Genomic DNA, 20,698 nt, shown 5'->3' on the forward strand with positions numbered 1-20,698 from the left:
TTGCAGCAGCTTATATTCCATCATATGTATACAGCATAGCTTGCCCTTCAGTTCATCAGTCCTTGTAGCTTTAGGCCACTTTCATCCATTGCAAATCATGACTTTACTGCTGCCATGGACACCAGTGTCCACATGTCCAGTTGTGTCCCTGCTTTCAGTTCTTCCAAGTACATAGCTAATAATGGGATTACAAGATCATTTGGCAACCCTATACTTAGCCTCCTGTGAAACCACCACACTGTCCTCCAGATGAGCTGCACCAGTCTACTTCTCTCCCAACAATGAATAGGTACATCCCTCTCTCCACATTTTCTCCAGCACTTGTATCTTTCTGTTTTGTTTATTTATCTATTTATTGTATGCTGTATGGTGGAGTCTCATTTCATTATTTTTCCATGTGAGCGTTCCCGTTATTACAGCATCATTTATTGAACTTTTTGTTTGTTTGTTTTTTGGGGGAAGTACATGGGCCAGGAATCAAACCCAGTTCTCCTGCATGGCAGGCCGTAATTCTACCCCTGAATTACCCTTACACCACCTCTGTTTATTTTTTAAACAGTTAAATCACACACCATATGATCTATCCTAAGTAAATAATCAGTGGTTCCCAATATAATCGTACAGTTATGCATCCACCGCTACAATCTATGTGAGGACATTTCCATTTCTTCCTCAGTTAAAGAGGAAGAAAAGGAAAAAATAAAAAAGAATAACCAACAAAAACAAAACAATAAAAAGGAGATGCAGCAACATCAAGAATCCCATACCCCTCCCTTATATCCCCCTTACTGACAGCTAGCTTTGATGTATTGCCTTTGTCACATTTACTGGAAGCATATTACAATGTTACTGTTAATTATCGACTCTGGTTTGCATTGATTGTATTTTTTCCGTATACTATCCCACTTTTAACACCTTGTTAGATTGAAATGTGTTTGTTCTCCCTCATGTAAAAACATTCTTTTATTTTCTCTTTATTTTTGATCTTTAACAATCTGATTAGTGTCTTGGAGTCAGTTTACTTGGATCTGTTCTCTTTGGGGTACCCAGTCTGCTCTTCTGGGTCTGTAATTTTATGGCTTTCATGAAAGATGGGAAATTTTTAGTGATTGTTTCCTCCATTATTCTTTCTGACCCTTTTCCTTGCTCTTCGCCTTCTGGAACACCCACAGCACTTAGTATTTGCCTGCTTCCTGTTGTTATTCAGTTCCCTGAGACCCTACTCATATTTTTCCATTCTTTTTCCTACATATTCTTTCATGTGTAGGATTTCAGATGTCCTGTCTTCTAGTTCACTGATTTATTTTTCTGCCTTTTCAAATTTTCTACTGTAGGTCTCTATTGTGTTTTTCATCTCTTTTTGTGTGTGTGTGTACCTTTCATTCCCATAAGTTCTTCATTTGTTTTTTCAGAGTTTTGAGTTCTTCGTGTTTGCCCAATGTCTTTATATCCTTCACCTCTTTTGCCATATTTTTCCTCAACTCATTGATTTGATTTCTGATATGATTTAGATTGTTTGTTTGAATATCTTTAATTAGTTATTTCAACTCCTATATCTTGTTTGAAATGTTAGTTTATTCCTTTGAGCTATATCTTCATTTTTCCTAGTGTGACTTGTAAATTTTTGTTGGTTGCTAGTTATCTGATTTCCCTAATTAATTTATTCTGGAGATTGTTTTACTCTTTTATCTAGGGTTTTCTTGTTGGTTGGCTTTTTTCTCTATCTGTTGTTTGGTGTTCAGTTCAATTTATTCTGGACCTCTGGCTGGCATAGCTTCTGTTCAATTTTTCAGCTCTTGTTTTTCTGGTTCTTGCTCTGCTTATTTGGAACCTTTTTTTGAGGGTCTTCCCAGATATGATCCACTCCAATCACATTTTCCCATACCAGATGGGCTCTGGTCTCAGGAGGAAGGTGTAATCAGTATCACCTTTCCCTGAGGATGAGACCTAGGAGGCTGTCAGGCTTTCCTGTGACGTGTCTAGACTCTGTGCTATCCTGTTCTGCCCAGCAGATGGTGCCTATCAGCCCACAGCTAATCTGCCTTGAATAGTTTTTAAAAATAAAAAAAAAGGAAAAAAAAATCTTTTCAGAACCATTCCCCAGCCCCCGAGTTTTCTTAGTGAAGAGACAGAATTGGTACTTTGTTCTTTGCAACCCCCTTCTTGGGGCATAGCCCCTTTCCAGTACTCTGAGCTTGGCTGACTCCACAAAGCCTCCATCTTTTCTTTTTTATTTTATTTCATTCATTTTTTTTCTGTCAGCCCTACCTCCTCTCTGCCAGGAGAGACATCAGGTTCCTTTCTTGCCTACTCTGGGGTTTCTGCCCAAAGCTTATTTTCAGCAGTCCAGATTTGCTCGTTGAAACCATACTTGGAGCTCGGCTGAGTTACCGTCCAGTAGATATGCCCCTTAGGGAATTATCTCCTTCACCTGACTAGGTACTTTGTCTCTAAGCTATATCTTAATTTTGCCCTTGCCTGGGGCAGTGCTGAAGCCAGAGAATGCCTGCAGCTCTGTCTAATGTGCTTTTAAAAAAAAAAGAGAGAGAGAGAAGGAGAAAGAAAAGAAAAAAATCCTCTTCAGAGCTAGTCCCCAGCCCCTAGGTTTGCCAATCAAAAATCAGAATTGATACCTGGCTCTATGTGTCCCTTTTCTTATGGCCAGCCCTCTTCCAGTATTCTGAACTTGTTCAGCTCCAAAAGGCTCGGTTTTCTGTTTTGTCTTTTTTTTTTTCCATCGGCCCCACTTCCTCTTTGCCAAGAAGAAACGTCCCAGTTCCTTTCGTGTTTGCTCAGAGTTTATCTGCGCTTGGAGCTTGTATTCAGCAGTCCAAATTTGTTAATTAATATTGCAGTTTGGAGCTTGGTTGAGCCACCTTCTCTTGCTTCTAGTAGAGTTTGCTTCTTGTTCCCTCTAGTAACCAACTCCAGAACAGCCTGCTGTACCAGCAGAGGAGGAGTGCCAGCCTCCACAGCTTAGGAGACTTCTAGTTCTGCACTGTGATCTTGAACGTTCCACCCATTTCACACTGGTGTGTGATGTATCTGCAGTGTGATCTTGTACAAATTGCTTAACCCCTATAACCATCCAATTCCTCATTGGTAAAACAGAGATGTTTGTTGTAAGGTTTAAATGAGGCAGTGCACTTGTGAAAAGTGCTCAGTAAATGATAGTAGCTTGCTGTGAGTAATAGTAAGGATAAATTGGCCATGAATTAAATAAGAAACATTGTATGTTAACCTTTTAACTAGTGGTTGAGTAGTTACAATGAGGAAAATAACTTATACTGAGAGTATCTTACTGTTTTTCTTATTTTTTGTATGATCTATTCTTAAACTTCAAAAAAAGCCTACACCAGATAAAGAAATTTCAGAAAAAGAAAAAGAAAAGTATCAGGAGGAATTCGAGCACTTTCAGCAAGAATTGGATAAAAAAAAAGAGGAATTCCAGAAGGACCACCCTGACCTTCAAGGGCAGCCTAGTAAGTTACGGGGAACTTGACTCAGCTGCAGCAATAGTCATGCCTGTATCAGGGCCATTTGGATTAGTGTAATTTAGGAACCTATCTTCCAGGTCTCTAAAGAGTCTGGAAATTGAAGTTTTTACCAAAAAGAGTGTATCTTATTGAAGTGTATGAGGTAAGTACCATGGTAACAGGGGTGGAACAGTGAATCACCAAAATGGAAGCTCTGTAATGACTGGGATTGTATTTGTGGTGTTCCCTGTTCTTTCCTTAAAACCTAAAAAACCTGTTGACCTGGAAGTTGAGACTCAGTATTTGTTGAATAAACCACAATTACTATATGTAATATGGTAATATAGAGATTGGAAATTATCCCAACTATTGTGAGAGTAATTAAAGTAAGAATCTGACTCTACATCCCTTACTACTCAACAGAATTCTGGGCTTTAATGGTTGAAAATTTTAAATGAGTCAAAGCCAACATAATTAAGAATGTAAACCTGCTGCTGTGAAAAATAAAACACATTAAGGCCAAACAGAGTGCATTTATATTATCTGCCATCTTTTGTTATCTGAGTTGTTCCCCCCTCAGCATTGGTGGTCATGGCTACACTTAATAAAGTCTGTTGTGAACATTGTGACATGTGATTCTTTTAATGACCAACAGTATGAGTCACACTTAGTAAAAATAGAAATGAAAGATAAATTTCATTGTTTTCTTGAATTTGTTTTAAACATCACCATATAGGATTCATAAGTATATCCTGAAGTTTATTCTAATGAGTCTTGGAATGAAATAATCTGCATTTTCAGCTAGGTCAGGAATAAAAGAAAAATCAGCTGTTATCTTCAATTCCATTTCTTAATCTTTTGCATAAGTAAAATGAACAGATTTTCAAAGTATAGTTTGATGAATTTCAGTAAATATGTATGTCTTTCTAACTGTCACCCAGATCAGGATAGAATATTTCCACCACACCAGAAAATTCCCTCATACCTCATTCAAGTCAATCCCCCCTTTCCACAGAGGCAAACAGTATTCTAAATTCTTTCACAGTAGTTTAGGTTTTTTTTTTCTTTTTCATATAAATAGAATGATGCAATATGTACAAAGGAGAAAATTATTTTTAAGTGGAGAAATTCAGGCTTAATTGATAGTAAGTGATCAACCACCAGAGATGGCAAAAAAGAAACAGTAATTTAATCATGACTGAATTGTCTCTATATTTACTATTTTGGATATTATACCACACTACAATGTTGGTAATGTTCTAATTTCAGTTTATTTTGGTACTTTGCTCACTTACGGTATTTTGAAACCCATAGACATTTACATGGTTTTAATATTTTCAATTTGTAATTTCTTTTTTAGCGGATGAAATATTTGAGAGTGTGGGGGATCGTGAGCTAAGACAAATCTTTGAAGGCCAGAATCGTATTCATCTTGAAATCAAGCAGCTCAACAGACAGTTAGACATGATTCTTGATGAGCAGAGAAGATATGTGTCTTCCCTGACAGAGGAACTCTCTAAACGAGGAGCAGGAATCCCGGGGCAGCATGGACAGGTGAGCTTTTGAATTATGCATCTATACCTTTAGCCTTTGATGGAAGGGAAGTAGAAAAGAAAGGTACAGTGCCATGTGCTCCTATAGAATATGATCATTGAGCTGACTCGTCATCCTTTTTTTATCCGCAGATCACTCAACAAGAAGTAGATACTGTTGTAAAAACACAGCATGAGATTCTGAGACAAGTAAATGAAATGAAGTAAGTATACAAAAGTAGCGTCTGAGTATTATATGACATCTTTATCCTGATTTTATGACTTCTCGAGGTATATAAGCACCTTATTATTGTAAGATTTCTGCATGAAGGTAAGTCACTTTCCAGATTCATTTTATAGATAGGAAAGTTAAAACTGAAGGAACGTTTGATATTTTGAAACTGTGAATTTATCTAAACTTTTAAATTGTTCTAAGGTAGAAAAGAAAAAAATGCTTTAGCATCTTTTAAAAAGTAGGTTTATTAAAGTTACTTGACAGAGCCCAGTGTAAAATATAAAAAGAATACAACGTTATATATAATAATTCTATGAAAAAATAGTGGGGAAATAAACATGCATAGCATTGTAGGACTGTAATACAAGGATAGCTGATACAGGAATTTCTTTTGATGGCATGAAACTATTTTGAAGGAAATGTGGTGTGTGGCTACCCCTTTCTGATTCCCTTCAGGACAAAGAGTTGAAGCACTCTTTATGTCTCTTGGAACACCGAATGATAAATTTCTTAAAAGAATTTGCGCTTGTGCAAATAATTAACAGCTTTCAAAGCCTGGAGCAGAGAAAGCAAGTCACACTGTCACATTTTCATGAGCTGAAACTTGAGAGCACCTCCCCAACTGATAAACAGTCCCCAGCCGACAAGAACATCAAGGCGAATTAGTCTTGATTAGACTAGATCACTAAACAGGATTAGATTAAACAGAAGGTGACAGATAATACGTCACATCTAGAGATTAGAGACATCTAATTTGTACCTGCAAATTTGTATTTCTTCAAATTGTTTTTAGCCTTTTTAAAAAGATCTTAAGTTGTGAAATTAAGATTAAAATAGTTATGATGCTAAGTGTATAGTTAAATTATTTTAGTAATATTTAAAATGGATCATGTACCAGGACATTTTTCTTATATCTTTTTATTTTCATTTAATTTTAGACTTACAGAAAATTTACAACAATAGTACAGTTTCCATATATCCCTCACCCATATTCCCCTCGTGTTAGCACCTTACGTAACTGTGTTCTAATTGTCAGAACTAGGAAATATTGCTGTTAACTAATGGTCTTATTAATTTCACCAGTTTGTCCATGAACAACCCTTTTCTGTTCCAGTATCCTGTTCAGGATCCCACATTGCATTGAATTATTTCTCCTTGGACTCCTGCAGTGTCCATGAATCTTAAGTGACCTGGCCCTTTCTAAGGAATATTGGCCAATTATTTTCTCAAATGTCCTCCAATTTAGGTTTGTCTGATGTTTACTCATGATTATATGGAAATTGTGTGTTTTGGGCAAAATACCACAGACATGATTTTTCATACTCCTCAGTGCGTCCTGTCCGTGGCCGTGCTGTCCGTGGCCGTGCTGTCCGTATGTCTTATTACTGGTGGTGTCGGCCTGGATTCCTCGGTTATGGTGGTTTCCTCCTAGTTTCTCTCCTCTAAAGTTACTGTCTTTTCCTTTGGAGTTATCTTAGGGAGGATACCTTGAAACTAGGTATATGTCCTGTTTCACTTCCAACTTTTATCCGTTAAATTTAGCATCCCTTGATGTTTCTTGCCTGAAGCAATTACTATGCTATTTGCCGAATGGTGTTTTATTTTTTATTTTAATCATTCCTTCCACATTTATTAATCAGAATTCTGCTGTAAGGACTAGCTGTCTCTTCTCCCCTGTTTATTTAATCAATTTCTAATCTCAGAATGAACTCATGTATAGTTATTTTATTCTGTGGGCTATAATCCAGTACTGTAATTATTTTTTATTGCTCTGATTTTTCCAACTTTGGTCATTGGGAGTTCCTTTAGGTTGGCTTCTGTGATCTCTTGACAAGCCCTTATCCTTTTTTTTGAGTATTTCCTTACTTTCTGGTACCAAACTATATTCCATTTTCATCTTGTGTTTTCTCTGCCCCAACGCTGGAATCAGTTTCTCCAGTGAGCCCTGGTCCTTTTTTTGAGAGTAATCTGGATGCTAGGTGTGCTCATTATTGCTGGGATATCAATGCTTCTAGGTCCTCTCAGTGGACAGAGCAGGAAATATTTGTATGTATACTAACCCAGGCATATACATACCTGTATTTCTCTATCCTTCAGTCTACGTAAATGCTAAAAACCACAGGATTGTACTGGAAGTTTGAATTCTAAGCCAATACCATAGGATTGATTTTTGACCTTCCCTTTTCTATTTGTGAATTCTTTTCCATCAGTGAGAGACCTGGTTCCTATTATTGATAATATATTATCTGTTGACTTAATTCTAGTATGCACATAAAGTAGTTTAGTTTCAGAATTGTTTACTCATATTCCACTAAGAAACACATTTACTGATTGATTTATTTATGTAAAGTTTCTTTTGCCTTTGACCTTAGTACCTTGTCCAGATGCAGTTTTTCCGATAAGTTCTTTTCTTTCCCACTCCTTCAGTATGGTTATATTATTTGTTTATAATACAGTTAGGTTCTTTGTTGGTGTTTCAATTCCTTCTATATCTTAGTTGGTTTTGGTTATAATCTGGGTAAATGTTAGATAATTCTGGGTATGTTAAATAATATTATGATTCTAAAAGCCAAAGCCTAAAAAATGTAACCAGAGAGACACCACACCCTCCTCATCCCTGAAATCCCATTCCCATTCTCCCCTTCACTCCACCCCTGTCCTGCCCATTCCCTGTCTGTAACCATTCCCATTACTTTCTGATTTGTCCTTTCTGTGTTTCTTTTCCACATGGTAATTTTCATATATCCCCTTCTTTCTTATCTGAAGAGTAGCATAATTTACTCTTTTGTGCTTTGCCTGTTTTACTTAATACCAGAACATCTTAAGATTCAGCTTGAGGTTAAGAAATTCTAGCCATCCAGTATTGTCCATGAAAGTACTTACTTCGGGCAATCATTACAAACTCCCACTTATTGAGAACAAATGACATGCGCACAGTAAGTTAAAGGAAAAACTGAACTCAAATTTCTGAATTTGTCCTGTAGAGCATCTTCCACAAGATTAGGCTTCAGAAAAAAATGTAAAGAGATAGAAATATTGCCTTCTATGGAAAGGATAGTTTGTGTCTTTATGAATTTTCATAATTTTAGAGAATCATAGAACTTCTCAGCAGAAAGAGACCTTAAAAGCATGTAGTTCAGTGAACTTCTTCAGTTTACAAAAAGATAAAAAGGCCATGAATGATAAAAGGTCACAATTTCAAAACAATTCAGTTCTCCGTCTCTCTTTCAAATGCTATTTCGAGCACACAATATAGACTTGCCTATTTTTTTTCATTATAGAAATTTTCAGATATACCAGAAAGTTGAAAGAATAAGAACCACTTCCCAATATCCTCATCACCCATTTTTAAGTTATTTAACAGGTGTTAGCAGTCTGATCATATATTTAAAAGTTCCCCACCAGCCTCCCCCCACATTTTAAGAGCCTTTGATAGCAATAGCTTGGTCTGTCGTTTCAGGAGAAGTTAAAGAAGGATAATACTCTTATTCTGAAATTCCTTCTAAAATTCCCTCTTCATTTATTAAGAAAACTTTCTCCCATCACCTCTTTGTTTATCCTGAAATAGTTCAGCACAGGAAAAATAAATAACTTGGTTCTTTCTCCTTACCAGTTTTCAGAATAATGAATTTGTGCCATTGCAGCTTCCAAGGTTAAACTCTGAGTCAATGAGGCTGACTTTTTTTTCCTGAAATGTAATTAATTTAATTATGTTAGTAAATTCTCATGATTCTTTGCCATCATTAGTTTCACAGTTAAGTCAAATCTTTTAACATATGGGCCATGCTATATGTACTGACACTTTTTAAGTGATAAAGGTTTATCAGATTTTCTCTTTTTTATTATTATTTTTTAACTTTTATTTTGAAATACTTTCAAATTTACAGGATGGTTACGCAGTAATACAAGTTCCATATGAAGAACTTCAACATCTTCTTTGTTGTTTTCTTTGGGGTAAACGTAGGGCTTAAATTCAACACTCTACATCTATAACAATCTCATTTGCTTTGATACCAACTTTGTAATTTACACAAACTCTTCCTATACCCATTTGTCTCCCCACCTTTATGTAGTTCTTGTCACAAATTACACATGACAGAACCACTCTTGTCACATGTAATTTGAGTCTAAAACCATTGATTTATCATATTTTATGTATTTATCTTTTAGGTCCTATAGGAAGTAAAAAGTAGAGTTACAAACCAAAAATATAATAGTACTGGCATTTATATTTACCCCTTTTATTACTCTTAGTGGAGCTTTTTATTCCTCTATGGGGCTTCAGTCTATTGTCCATTATCCTTTCCTTTCAGTCTGCAAGGCTCTTGTCAGGCCACTCAAATGATAATGAACTCCATCTGTTTTTGTTTTCCTAGGAATGTCTTTTGAAAAACAGTTTTGCCAAATATATAAGAAAACTGGGTTGGCAGTTTTTTGCTTTCAGCACCTTAAATATGCCATCCCACTGCCTTCTTGCCTGCCTGGTTTCCAGTGAGAAATTGGCAGTAATCTTATTGATGATCTGTTGTATGTGACATGTTGCTTCTCTCTTGTGGCTTTCAGAATTCTCTCTTTATATTTGGCTTTCCAGCTTGATGATAACATGATGTGCCATGGGTCTGTTTGGCGTTCACTGTAATCTTGGATGTGTGTATATTCATGTCTTTCATTAAATTTGGGAAGTTTTCAGCCATTATATCCTTGACTGTTCTCTTTGCTCCTTTCTTTTCTCTCCTTCTGAGATTCCCACAATGTATATATTGGTATACTTGATAGTATCCCACATGTTCTTCAGACTCTGTTCAGTTTCTTCACTCATTCTTCCTTCTCCTCCTCAGATGGATTTTAGTTGTCTTATATTCAAGTTCACTGATTCTTTCTTCTGCCAGCCCTCATCTGATGCTGAATCCTTTGAAGAATTTTTAGTTTCTGTTACTGTGGTCTTCAGCATTGTTTGGTTCCTTTTTGTAGTTTCCATCTCTAAATTAATATTCTCTTTGTGTTCATCTGTCATTTTCCTAATTATCTCTAGTTCTTTACCCATGTTTTCTTTTAGCTCCTTGAGCATATTTAAGAGCCTTGTTTTAAAGGCTTTGTCTGGTACGTCTTGGGTCGGGTCCTCCTCACTGATGGTTTCTAATGCTTTCAATGTCTCCTTTACATAGGCCATCACTTCCTGGTTCTTTGTATGTTTTGTAATCTTTTGTTGAAATCTGGACATTTTGATATTTAGATTAAATATTATCACTGCTAACAAGTATTTTATCCAGGAGTCCTAGTCTTTTAGTGGATAATAAAAACTGTCTATAATGTTTACAGACAATTTGGGTACAGGACAGCTTATTGCTACTGTAGTATCATTGCTTTTAAGCCTTTTCACTGGACAGTTACAAACTGTTTTTCTCAGCCTACTACTTTGTATGTGTTGGTTTGTATCATTTATTAATTGGTTGAATTTTTTTAATTGAATACAAAGTATAAATGTAATTTTGGTGACTTGGCCTGCAGCTTTTCTCATTTCTTGATTACCTTTACCTAATTTACTGAGTATCTTCTGCATTCTAAGTACTTTGCTAGATATTTTCACATTAATATTGTCACATAACCTTCTGGGGCCTTGCTCTTAATTATCCTCTATTCTCTATCTTTAACTTGTCCCTGTAATGTAATATTTAAGCGGCTTATCAATTTTTATTCATTCCTCATCATCTCTTTATTCATTCTTGGTCACACTGTCTTATTAAAGGTATTCATCACTCCCTTTGAGCCCTATAATCCTGCGCACCATTAATCCTCTTCTTTGTAGATCACCTTACCTCTTCCACCTCCTTCTGTGCCTCAGGCCCCCCCACCTCCAAGCTGGTCTCCATCTACACTCAGCCTGAAGTTCTCATCCTGTTTCAGAGGAGACATAGTCTAAAGCCAGTCCTTAGCTCTGGATCCCATTCTTTCTGCTTTTTTTTTTTACATGGGCAGGCACCGGGAATTGAACCTCTGCTATTTTTGAACCTTGCTTTATGAATGAATGATCTCTCACTTCTGTCTTTAGCTTAGTCCTCGGTATGATTTCCTTCCATTTAATAAATATTTTTCCGCTTTAACACTAATCAAATCAAACCAAACCTTCAATTGATCCTTTTTATTCCTTTAACTATTGCTTTAGTTTCCCTTCCTTTTTTAGCTAAGCTTCAGGAAAAAAACTACCTGATGCTGTTTCCACTGTAATTTGATATATCACTAACCCATCCTTTCTGCAGTCACTGGTACCCTGCTAACGAGCACCCTTCTGTCCTCATTTTACTTGACTCAGTAGCAAAATGGCAACTGCTTGAAGTAGTTACTTTCTCCAGCTTGAAGTATTTTACTTTCAAGACTTCTTTCATACTGTTTGCTCTTGGTATTCTTTGTCTTTTTTTTTTCTTCTTCAACTTAGCTTTCTTCAGTTATTCCTGTTCCTTCCATCATCTCTTGAATGATATTTTTCTCTAGAGTCCTATTCGGCCCTCTTTTCACTTGACCGTAGCCTAGACTGCCCTCCGTTCACTATATTTCCATCCCCCAAAGAACCCTCTTTCTCCTTTAACACCCAGCTCTGGCTGCCCAGCTAAAGTTAAGTGCATCTTCCTGCATAGAAGTAAGATGGGCTTATCATGTTGCTTTCCTAATAGAGTATTCATACTTGCAGGGCAGGGATTATATTTTTTCTAGCACAAAATTATTTTCCTAAAAAATGTCAGGCTCATATGTAACAGGTACTGTATGTTAGAATCAACAGGCAAATTAATGCACACATTATGATCCAGTCTTTGAATATTAAGAAATTTACGTGTAAGGAAGTTGAGGTTTCTAGGAAATTCTTAAATGTAGATATATGAGAGCATTACATATTCTGAGATGGTGTCTTAGTATTTTAGGTATATAAAAATGTACCCTTAAATTGGGTTTTGATGAAAAAACTTGGATTCCCATGAATTTTCTTGAGCAGTGTGCTATTAAAAGAAAATTTGAAGCAGCATGTGATATTTAGGGAGCATTTGAGATATATTGTAATTTTCAAGTCTTCATTGCTCATATAACTCAAATGTATAATTTTTAAAAACATAAATTTTTAGTTAACATTCAACCCAAGATATTACATTTTTTTCTTAAGTAATTTTAAGATTTGAATTCCTTTTTTTCTCTTCTCCAGCAAAGCTTTTACTTTTTGGGGGGCAGGGGGGCGGTGCAGGGTCCGGCAATCGAACCTGGGTCCCTAATGGAAGACAAGCATTCTGCCACTGAACCACCTCTGCACCCTACTTTTTTAAACTAAGTTTTACTGCAGAGAAATGAATTAGCTTATTTATTCCTCCAGATTGAACTATAACTGTCAAAGACACTTAGGAAATCAGAGATGTGATCCTTATTCTCAGGGAGCTTATGCTCTGAGGGAGATAATCCATTTATGCATATACAAAGTAGAAAACAGTGTGTGTGTGTGTGTGTGTGTGTGTAGGGAGTGATTGCATTTGACAGGGAAGGGTCAGAGAAAGAAAAATATGGAGGACACATAGCATTTGGACTGAACTTCAAATTTGGGGGAGGGACCCTGACTAAAAAGCATCGCAAAACACAGACTAAACAGTGAAGACTATTCTCAGGAAATGCCAGGAGCCAAAGTAGAGGAAAGGGAGTAGCGAGGGATAAAGTAAGAAAGATAAGCTGCAGACTGTTTCGGTTTGCTAAAGCTACTGGAATGCAAAATACCAGAAATGGGTTGGCTTACAATGGGGATTTATTAGTTTACAGATTTACAGTTCTTAAGGCCATTAAAATGTCCAAATTAAGGCATCAATAGGAGGATACCTTCTCTGAAGAAAGGCTGCTGGCATCTGGTACACCCCTGTCACATGGGAGGGCATATAGCCTGCATTTGCTGGTCCGTCACTTACAGTGTCCATTGCTTTGAGCTTCAGATTCCAGTGGCTTTCTTACAGAGCATCTGTAGATCCTCTCTTAGCATCTCTGGGACTTCTTTCCCTCTGTGCACTTTCTCTGGGTGTTTCTCTGTGTACTGTCTCCAAACTTCTCTGCCTTTTATCCACATAGAGGACTCCAGTAAAGAATTAAGGCCCACCTTGAATTGGGTGGGTCACATCTGAATTGAAACAACCTAATCAGAAGGTATCACCCACAATAGAGCTGCACCCACAAGCGTGGATTAAAAGAACATGGCCTTTTCTGGGGTACATAACAGCTTCAAACCACCACACAGATTATGGAGACTTTAAGCATTTTTAAACACTTTTATTATGGCCATTTCCAAACAGAAGTAGAAAGAATAGAATAGTGAACCTAGTATATATCTGCCAGCATCTTCAACAGTTATCAACATTGTGCTATTCCAGTCTGATTTTTTCACAAAAGTCCCCAGGTTTGAAGATGCTTTGTAATATGAATATTAATAACATAAATCACTTGTCATTTATAGAGCTTTTTATGTATTCCTAAGTCAACTAATATTTTCAGAAAAATTAAAACTTATTAATCCCTTTTTATTAATAAATAATGCTGCTATATTTCTGAGCATTTTTAAAGAAAAATATTTGCAGTCTTTTACTGTGATGCTTACAGTTTCATATCCAAAGGGCAAAGGCAACGATACAGCTCTTTTTCTTACATCTGAACAGTGTAGTCGCATCTTGCTTGGAGCTTTAGTTCTAAAGTCATTGTGTAAGGTAAAATGTTGTGTAAAGTCAAAATTACCCTTCAAAGAGTTGCCACAATGGAGACTATTATATCCTCTGTCCATATGCTGGACTACTAGTTTTTCACTCATATTTGGAACAGATAGTTGCTTCTTTGGTTGGGTCCAGTTGAAGTACTAGGTTTACACAGAGGCCACCTATTAGAACTGCAAGGAGAAACAGATTTACATAGACTACTTAGAAGGATTTCTTTTAAGTTCGTTAAGAATATTGTCCATTATATTATTCAGTATTGATTTATGATATTGGTTTTAATGCTCATTATTTTGTGGTGTTCTCTATGTGCTTATTTTTAGATAAGTACTTTAAAGATAAAGGCATGTTAAGTTGTAGTTTTTAATTTTTTTCCTGATTTGAAAACAGTTTGTTTTTTGAAGTATTGATTTTCTTTATTTCCCCACTTCCCCCCCTCCGTTTTATTGATCTTAGAAATGTGTCTGAGCATTTAAAAGCTATGACTGAAAGAAATCATCTTTTTAGCGATTCCATTGTCTAAAGGGATTTTCTCTTTCAGGAATTCCATGAGTGAAACCGTCCGAGTGGTCAGTGGAATACAGCATCCAGGATCTGCAGGGGGAGTTTATGAAACCACACAGCACTTCAATGATATCAAAGAGCACCTTCATGTCGTAAAGAGGGACATAGACAACCTAATACAACGGAATATGGTAAGTTTTTTCTTTTCCTTTTATTTTTATAAATGTCACAATCTCCTTTATGAAAGGAAGAATACATTTTGCTTTATTCCACTGAAAATATTTTAACCCTTTACTTCTGCTGATGCTCCATAGTTAATGTTCAAGATAGAATTGGCCCATGCTGTACTTTCATATCCTGTAGAATAGAATTTTTCTTTTTCTTAAAATTGAATGCTTTTCCAATTAGTGGAGCTATCACAGTTCCACTTTTTGTTTTCTAATTATCTTCTTAAACCCTCTTTAAAAACGTGGTTCTTATTATTAGTAATGATATCTTTAAACAGCTTGGAAAAAGGTGAATAAATATCTCGGATGGCAAACCCCTCTGTTAGGTAAAGAAGAACTGGGTAACTCTTATTTCTCTCTGTCTAGGCTTTCGAAAGCACAGATTTAAAGCTGACTGGATAATAGCAGCTTTCCTTAAACAGGATTCTTCTCCTATGCAGCTGTTTTTCCTTCTTGCCCAGTTCATATTTTTAAAGTTTTTACTTTATTTGATTTGTTTTTTGTTTGTTTTTTCCTGCAAAATTCATCTACATTTTTATAAAAAAACAATATTAAAACTAGGATGAGGATGCCTTTTGTTGAAGTTTCACATGTAGAAGGGACAGTTTTAGAAGGCAGACTTCTGGTATTTAAACATGTTTTGCCTTAACTTATTTGCTGACTTTAAAAACTAGTACAAAATTCACAAATACTTGTAGTATTTACCCCTTCTCCTTCTAGTCCAAATTCCTTGAAATAACCAATGTTTGAAGTGTGGTGTGGAACAACCCTTTTTAAAAATGGGCTAGGGGTGCACGGATAGTTCATTGGCTAGGATGCCTGCCTTTCATGTGGGAGACCCAGGTTCAATTCGCGGATTATGTGTCCAAAAAAAAAGAAGTGGGCTAAACCTTCTGGTATGAAAAAAGTTAGGATGTCCGTAGTCCAACTGCCTTTGAAGAGTGGGATAGAAAGATCAAAGATGATGGTGGAGTTATACAGTAAAGGTAGGGTTTAACAAACGATAATGAGTGCTGAAACATTAAATGGATATTTCTTTTAGTCTCCAGTGTCTTAGAGCAGCTAGAAGTAAAAACCTGAAATTGTGGAATTGTAACCCATACCAAATTCTGAAATCTGTTCTACAACTAATTGTTGTTCTGTGCTTTGAAATTTATTACTTTTTTTGTGTATCTGTTATTTTTCACAAAAAAAAGAAAAAAAAGTCAATTGTGATGATAAAAAAATTTCTTCCTTCTATTCTCCTGTATTCTGGAGAAGCTAGAAGGAAAACTCTGAGATGATGGTATGATAGCCCATGACAGACTCTGGGATCTAGTCTTTAACTACTTGTTGAAGAGTGCTTTGAAAACTATTGCTTTTTCTTCCTTTGCTTTGTATATATGTTATATTATACAATAAATAATAATAATAATAATAAAATAAATATTCTCCCTTCCCCCCCCCAAAAAATGGGCTAAAGAAATGTATAGAATGTTTATGGGGGAAAAATGTAAATGGCTCTTAACCATATGAAAAGATGCTCAAGCTACTTACAAGAGAAATTCCATAAAACTCTACTAAGATACCTTTTCTTACCTAGTTGACAAAAATCCAAAGTCTGATAACGTATGCTGTTGCCAGGGCTGGCGAGGAAACGGACCTTTCACATTGCGCAGTTGGGGAAGGCGCACTGTTAGACGCACTCTCATACACTGCACAGTTGGGCACATGTCTCAGATTGGACAGTTGGATCCAAATTCCTCAGATCTGCAAAATGAGATATGCTCAAAGAAGTCTAGCATCTTTGCTTGCCCTTGCCACCTTGTTATTCCTCGCTTAATTTAGGCTTTGTTTTATCCTTTCATTCATTATTTGTTTATATTTTCATATAATGAGATCTATGTATGTATAAAATCTTCCCTTTTTTTGATAAATGGCGGCATACTATACATATTTTTCTCTTTCCTGCTTTTTTTATTTAATATGTAGATATTCCTTATTCCTTTTCATAGCTGCATAGAACTCCATTGTGTGACTGTATCATAGTATATTTAACCAGTCCCTTCTTGGTGGACATTGTGTTTCCCATCTGCGTGTGTGTGTGTACCTTCTCTTGTACTATTCAGTTATTTCTAATGCTTCCATTTTATCCCCACTGTTGACTTTTTAACTCACATCTTTGTTTTGAGTGGTTACTCTAGGGTTTACAGTATATATCTTTAATTTGTCACAGCATGTCTTCAATAACATAACACTTACGTGCTTCCATTTTCCTCTTCTGTCCTTTTGCTGCTGTTGTCCTACATTTTAGTTCTACATATACTATAAATCCATAATACATTCTGATTTCTTTTCTTTTTACTTTAAACAATTGTTTTTTAAAGGAATTAAAATGTCTCTGATATTTACCCGTGTACTTACCATTTTCAGGGCTTTCATTCCTTAGTGTAGCTCGAAATTTGCATCTGGTATCATTTTTCTTCTTCCTGAAGAAGTTATTTTAACATATCTTATAGTGCGGGTTTACTCAAATTCTTTAAGCTTTTGTTTATCTGAAAAGTGTTTATTTTGTCTTCATTTTTGAAAGATAGTTGCACAGGGTATAGGAGTCTAAAAAAACGGTTTTATTCTGACTGATGCCATTCCATTGTATTATAGCTTGCATAGTTTCTGATGAGAAAAATTGTCATTCTTACTTATATCCTCTGTATATAATGTTTCTTTTTTCTCTGCTTTTAAGATTTTCTCTTTAATACTGATTTTCCTCAGTTTATGGTTTGTTTTGATTTTGTTTTCTTGCTGTTTCTTCTGCTTGGGGCTTAACATCTTGGATCTGTATGTGTCTAGTTGTCCTTCAGTTTGAAAACTTTTCAGCCATTCTTTTCTGTCCCTTCCCCCCTTTCTGATGTTATACCACTTCTAATTATGAATCATTTTTATTGCCATGTCTTCAGATTTGTTAATATTTTCTTCTGCAATTGTCTAATCTGCTCCTAATTTCTTCCATGTTGTTTTATGTTTTTTTCTTTAAATCTCCAGAAGTTCTACTTAGATCCCTTTTAATACCTGTGTTTTCTTTCCTCATTATATGCTTTCCTTTACATTGTTAAGCTTTTGGAGTATATTTATAAAATGTTTTAATGTCCCTGTCATGTAATTCCATCATCTATATCATTTCTGAGTCTGTTTTTATTGATTAATTTTTTCTCCTGATAATGAGTCATATATTCTTGCTTCCTTTCATACTTGGTAATTTTTTTATTGGATATTGGAAATTTTAACTTTTACGTTGTTGGTTAGTTGATTTTGTGGTGGTATTCTTTTAATGTTTGGCCTTATTCTGGCCTATCGTAAAGTTTTTGGGGATTAGTTTGATCCTTTCAAGGCGTGCTTTTTAAGCTTTGTAGATCTAGGTAAGTCTTTAGGACAGGGCTTCTAAGTCTGCATTATTGATATTTTATACTAGATAATTATTTGTTGTAAAGGTCTATCCTGTGCATTGTAGGATATTTAGCAGCATCCTTAGCCTCTCTCTGCTAGATGGTAGTGACAAATCCCAGTCATGATGATCAAAAATATCCTCAGACATTGTTAAATGTTACCCCGGGGTGGCAGTTTCCCCAATTGAGAACCACTAGTGTAGAGTTAATTCCCCCTCATTACTGATATACCCTTCTGAGAATTCCATCTGATGCCCTTTATGGTCTCTCCGCTCTGACTGCTGGGAGAGCAAGCCATGCCCAGTCCCTGTATAAGCCCTGGGAATCATTTGGCCTATTGCTTTCAGTTATTCTTTCATGGCTTTGTGGAATTCCATCCCTTACATGTGTAGGTCCATATTCAGCCAAAGATTCTAAGGGACTCTTCCACAGTTCTCCAGAGTTTTCTCTCTGGGCAGCTACCTCTTTTCGTTTTCTGTTACACACATTCTGGCCACTTTGGCCTCCCTAAAGTGCACTCCGTTTTCTCAACTCAGCCGTACCTCTGGGTTTTATTGGAGTTCCGTCTCCCTGTTCTGCAGACAAGCAACTACCTCTACACAATGGGCTGGGGCAGTCTTAGCTCTCACCTTGATTAGTTCCCCTTTCTTTGTTATCACAGTCCTGTAGCCCCATACTGTCTGTGTCCAGTATCTGAAAACACCTATTTTATATTTTATGTGCTTTTCTATTGTTTAAGGTGGGAGAACAGTTCCTGTAGTAGTTCCCCCTGCGGGGCAGGAACAGAAGTCGCTCCTCCCATTCCATGAGTTTCTTATATTTAATGTTTATATTATCACTCAATGAAAATATTTTATAATTTCCATTTTAATTTCATCTTTGATCCATGGGTGGTTTTAAGTGTATTTCTTTGGCCTATTTGTATTTTCCAAGATCCTTATCCCATAAGTTCTTGCTATCTTGTTAGCTTCCTTTGCCTTTAAGCAGGTGTTTTTATTTGATTGGATTGGATTGGTTTCTGGCTCTGCTAGTTGTCTTCTACAAGATTGTTGGTTCAGATTGCCTAGTCTATCTTACCAGAAACAGAAGTCCCGTCCCTTATATTTTATATGAGGCTTTATCTTTTTAGAAGCTTTTTTTTCTAGCATCCATCTTCCTTTAGGGAAAAAAATTAACATGTTAAATTAAGTTGACTTTCCCAAAGTCTTTAGATAGTAAGTGGTAGACAGGGAAGACCTTAAGTCTGTAACCTTTAATCCTGTCCCCCTTGTATTTTTGGATACTGCATTTAGTCATATATACATGGGTAGACCTTGGATATACTCATTTTCTTTCCTTGAAAATAAGGCTCCATAGTTTTCTTACTGACCATTACCTTTTATCCAAATCATTATTATCTGTTCCCTTAGTTTGTTTTTCCGTTTTGTATTTGCATGGGCAGGCACCAGGAATTGAACCTGGGTCTCTGGCAATCAGGCGAGAACTCTGTCACCGAGCCACCATGACACATCCTCCCCTAGTTTTCTATGAGGTTGTTTCCCCCCAACTTTAGCCTTCGTTGCAGTAACCAAGTGTTGCTACAGGTGTAATATATGAACCAAAGAACTTTACCCCATTGTATTAAACATTGAGAAGAACTAACTAATCTTAGAAGCCATGCTGTCTAGATACCGTGATGAAATCTTTGTCCCTAGTATTTAATTGTCTCCTTAAATACAAAGGAGTATTCAATTAGGAAAACAATTTTTTTCAAAATTTGTCTGTAATATTGAGTGCTACATGATTAAAGAGAGGATGTTAGTTAAGAAAAAGTCATTAGGGCGGGCCATGGTGGCTAAGCAGGCAAGAATGCTTGCCTGCCATGCCAGAGGACCCGGGTTCGATTCCCAGTGCCTGCCCATGTTAAAAAAAAAAAAAAAGTCATTATATTTCTCAAGTAGTTCATTGGTAGGTGACCATATAATTAATTTTCTATACCAGAAAACTATTGAAAATGAAAGGAGTGCTACTAATTATGCCAACCCAGCAAGTGTAAACTGAGAGTGTTCCATGGGCATCTGTAATGGCCATAGCTCCTGGAGCTTCAAGAATACTAAAATCATCATCATGGTGATGAAAATAGGAGCCAAGTCACAGTGAAATAGAGAGAGACTGCATAGTGAAAGGTAGAAGGCTTTCAGTGTAAAATAGTCTTTCAGAAAGTTTGGCAGAAAAAATTAAGGGGATAAAGGATATTTTATAGAATAAATGAATAGAAATACTTGAATTTATATAATATACCATGATTTTTATATTGATGCCACATTTGCTTCTTTTTCCAAAATATTAATTTGATTCATTGTAATAAAAAGTTCTTTGTCTTATAGCCACCACATGAAAAACCGAAATGCCCAGAACTACCACCATTTCCATCGTGTTTATCTACAATTCATTTCATTATATTTGTAGTGGTACAAACGGTGTTATTCATTGGTTATATCATGTATAGGTAAGTGTCTTGATAAAATATTTTTGTATCTGTTTAATTTAAAACATCAACCAAGTTATCTGTGTCCGTTTTAGAATGTTCAACACCTATAAAA

General features: G+C 36.0%; 1 protein-coding gene across 1 annotated transcript in view; it reads left to right on the forward strand.

Annotated features, from left to right (window-relative positions):
* LMAN1 (lectin, mannose binding 1) overlaps positions 1-20,698 on the forward strand; it is a 37,854-nt gene that overhangs the window by 14,641 nt on the left and 2,515 nt on the right. The window contains exons 8-12 of the mRNA XM_077135328.1: positions 3,350-3,482; positions 4,837-5,030; positions 5,162-5,232; positions 14,505-14,658; positions 20,483-20,604. Coding sequence (XP_076991443.1) covers positions 3,350-3,482; positions 4,837-5,030; positions 5,162-5,232; positions 14,505-14,658; positions 20,483-20,604 — 674 coding nt within the window. The remainder of the gene's footprint in view (positions 1-3,349; positions 3,483-4,836; positions 5,031-5,161; positions 5,233-14,504; positions 14,659-20,482; positions 20,605-20,698) is intronic.

Source organism: Tamandua tetradactyla, chromosome 18, assembly GCF_023851605.1.
Source record: "Tamandua tetradactyla isolate mTamTet1 chromosome 18, mTamTet1.pri, whole genome shotgun sequence".
NCBI classification, from domain to species: domain Eukaryota; kingdom Metazoa; phylum Chordata; class Mammalia; order Pilosa; family Myrmecophagidae; genus Tamandua; species Tamandua tetradactyla.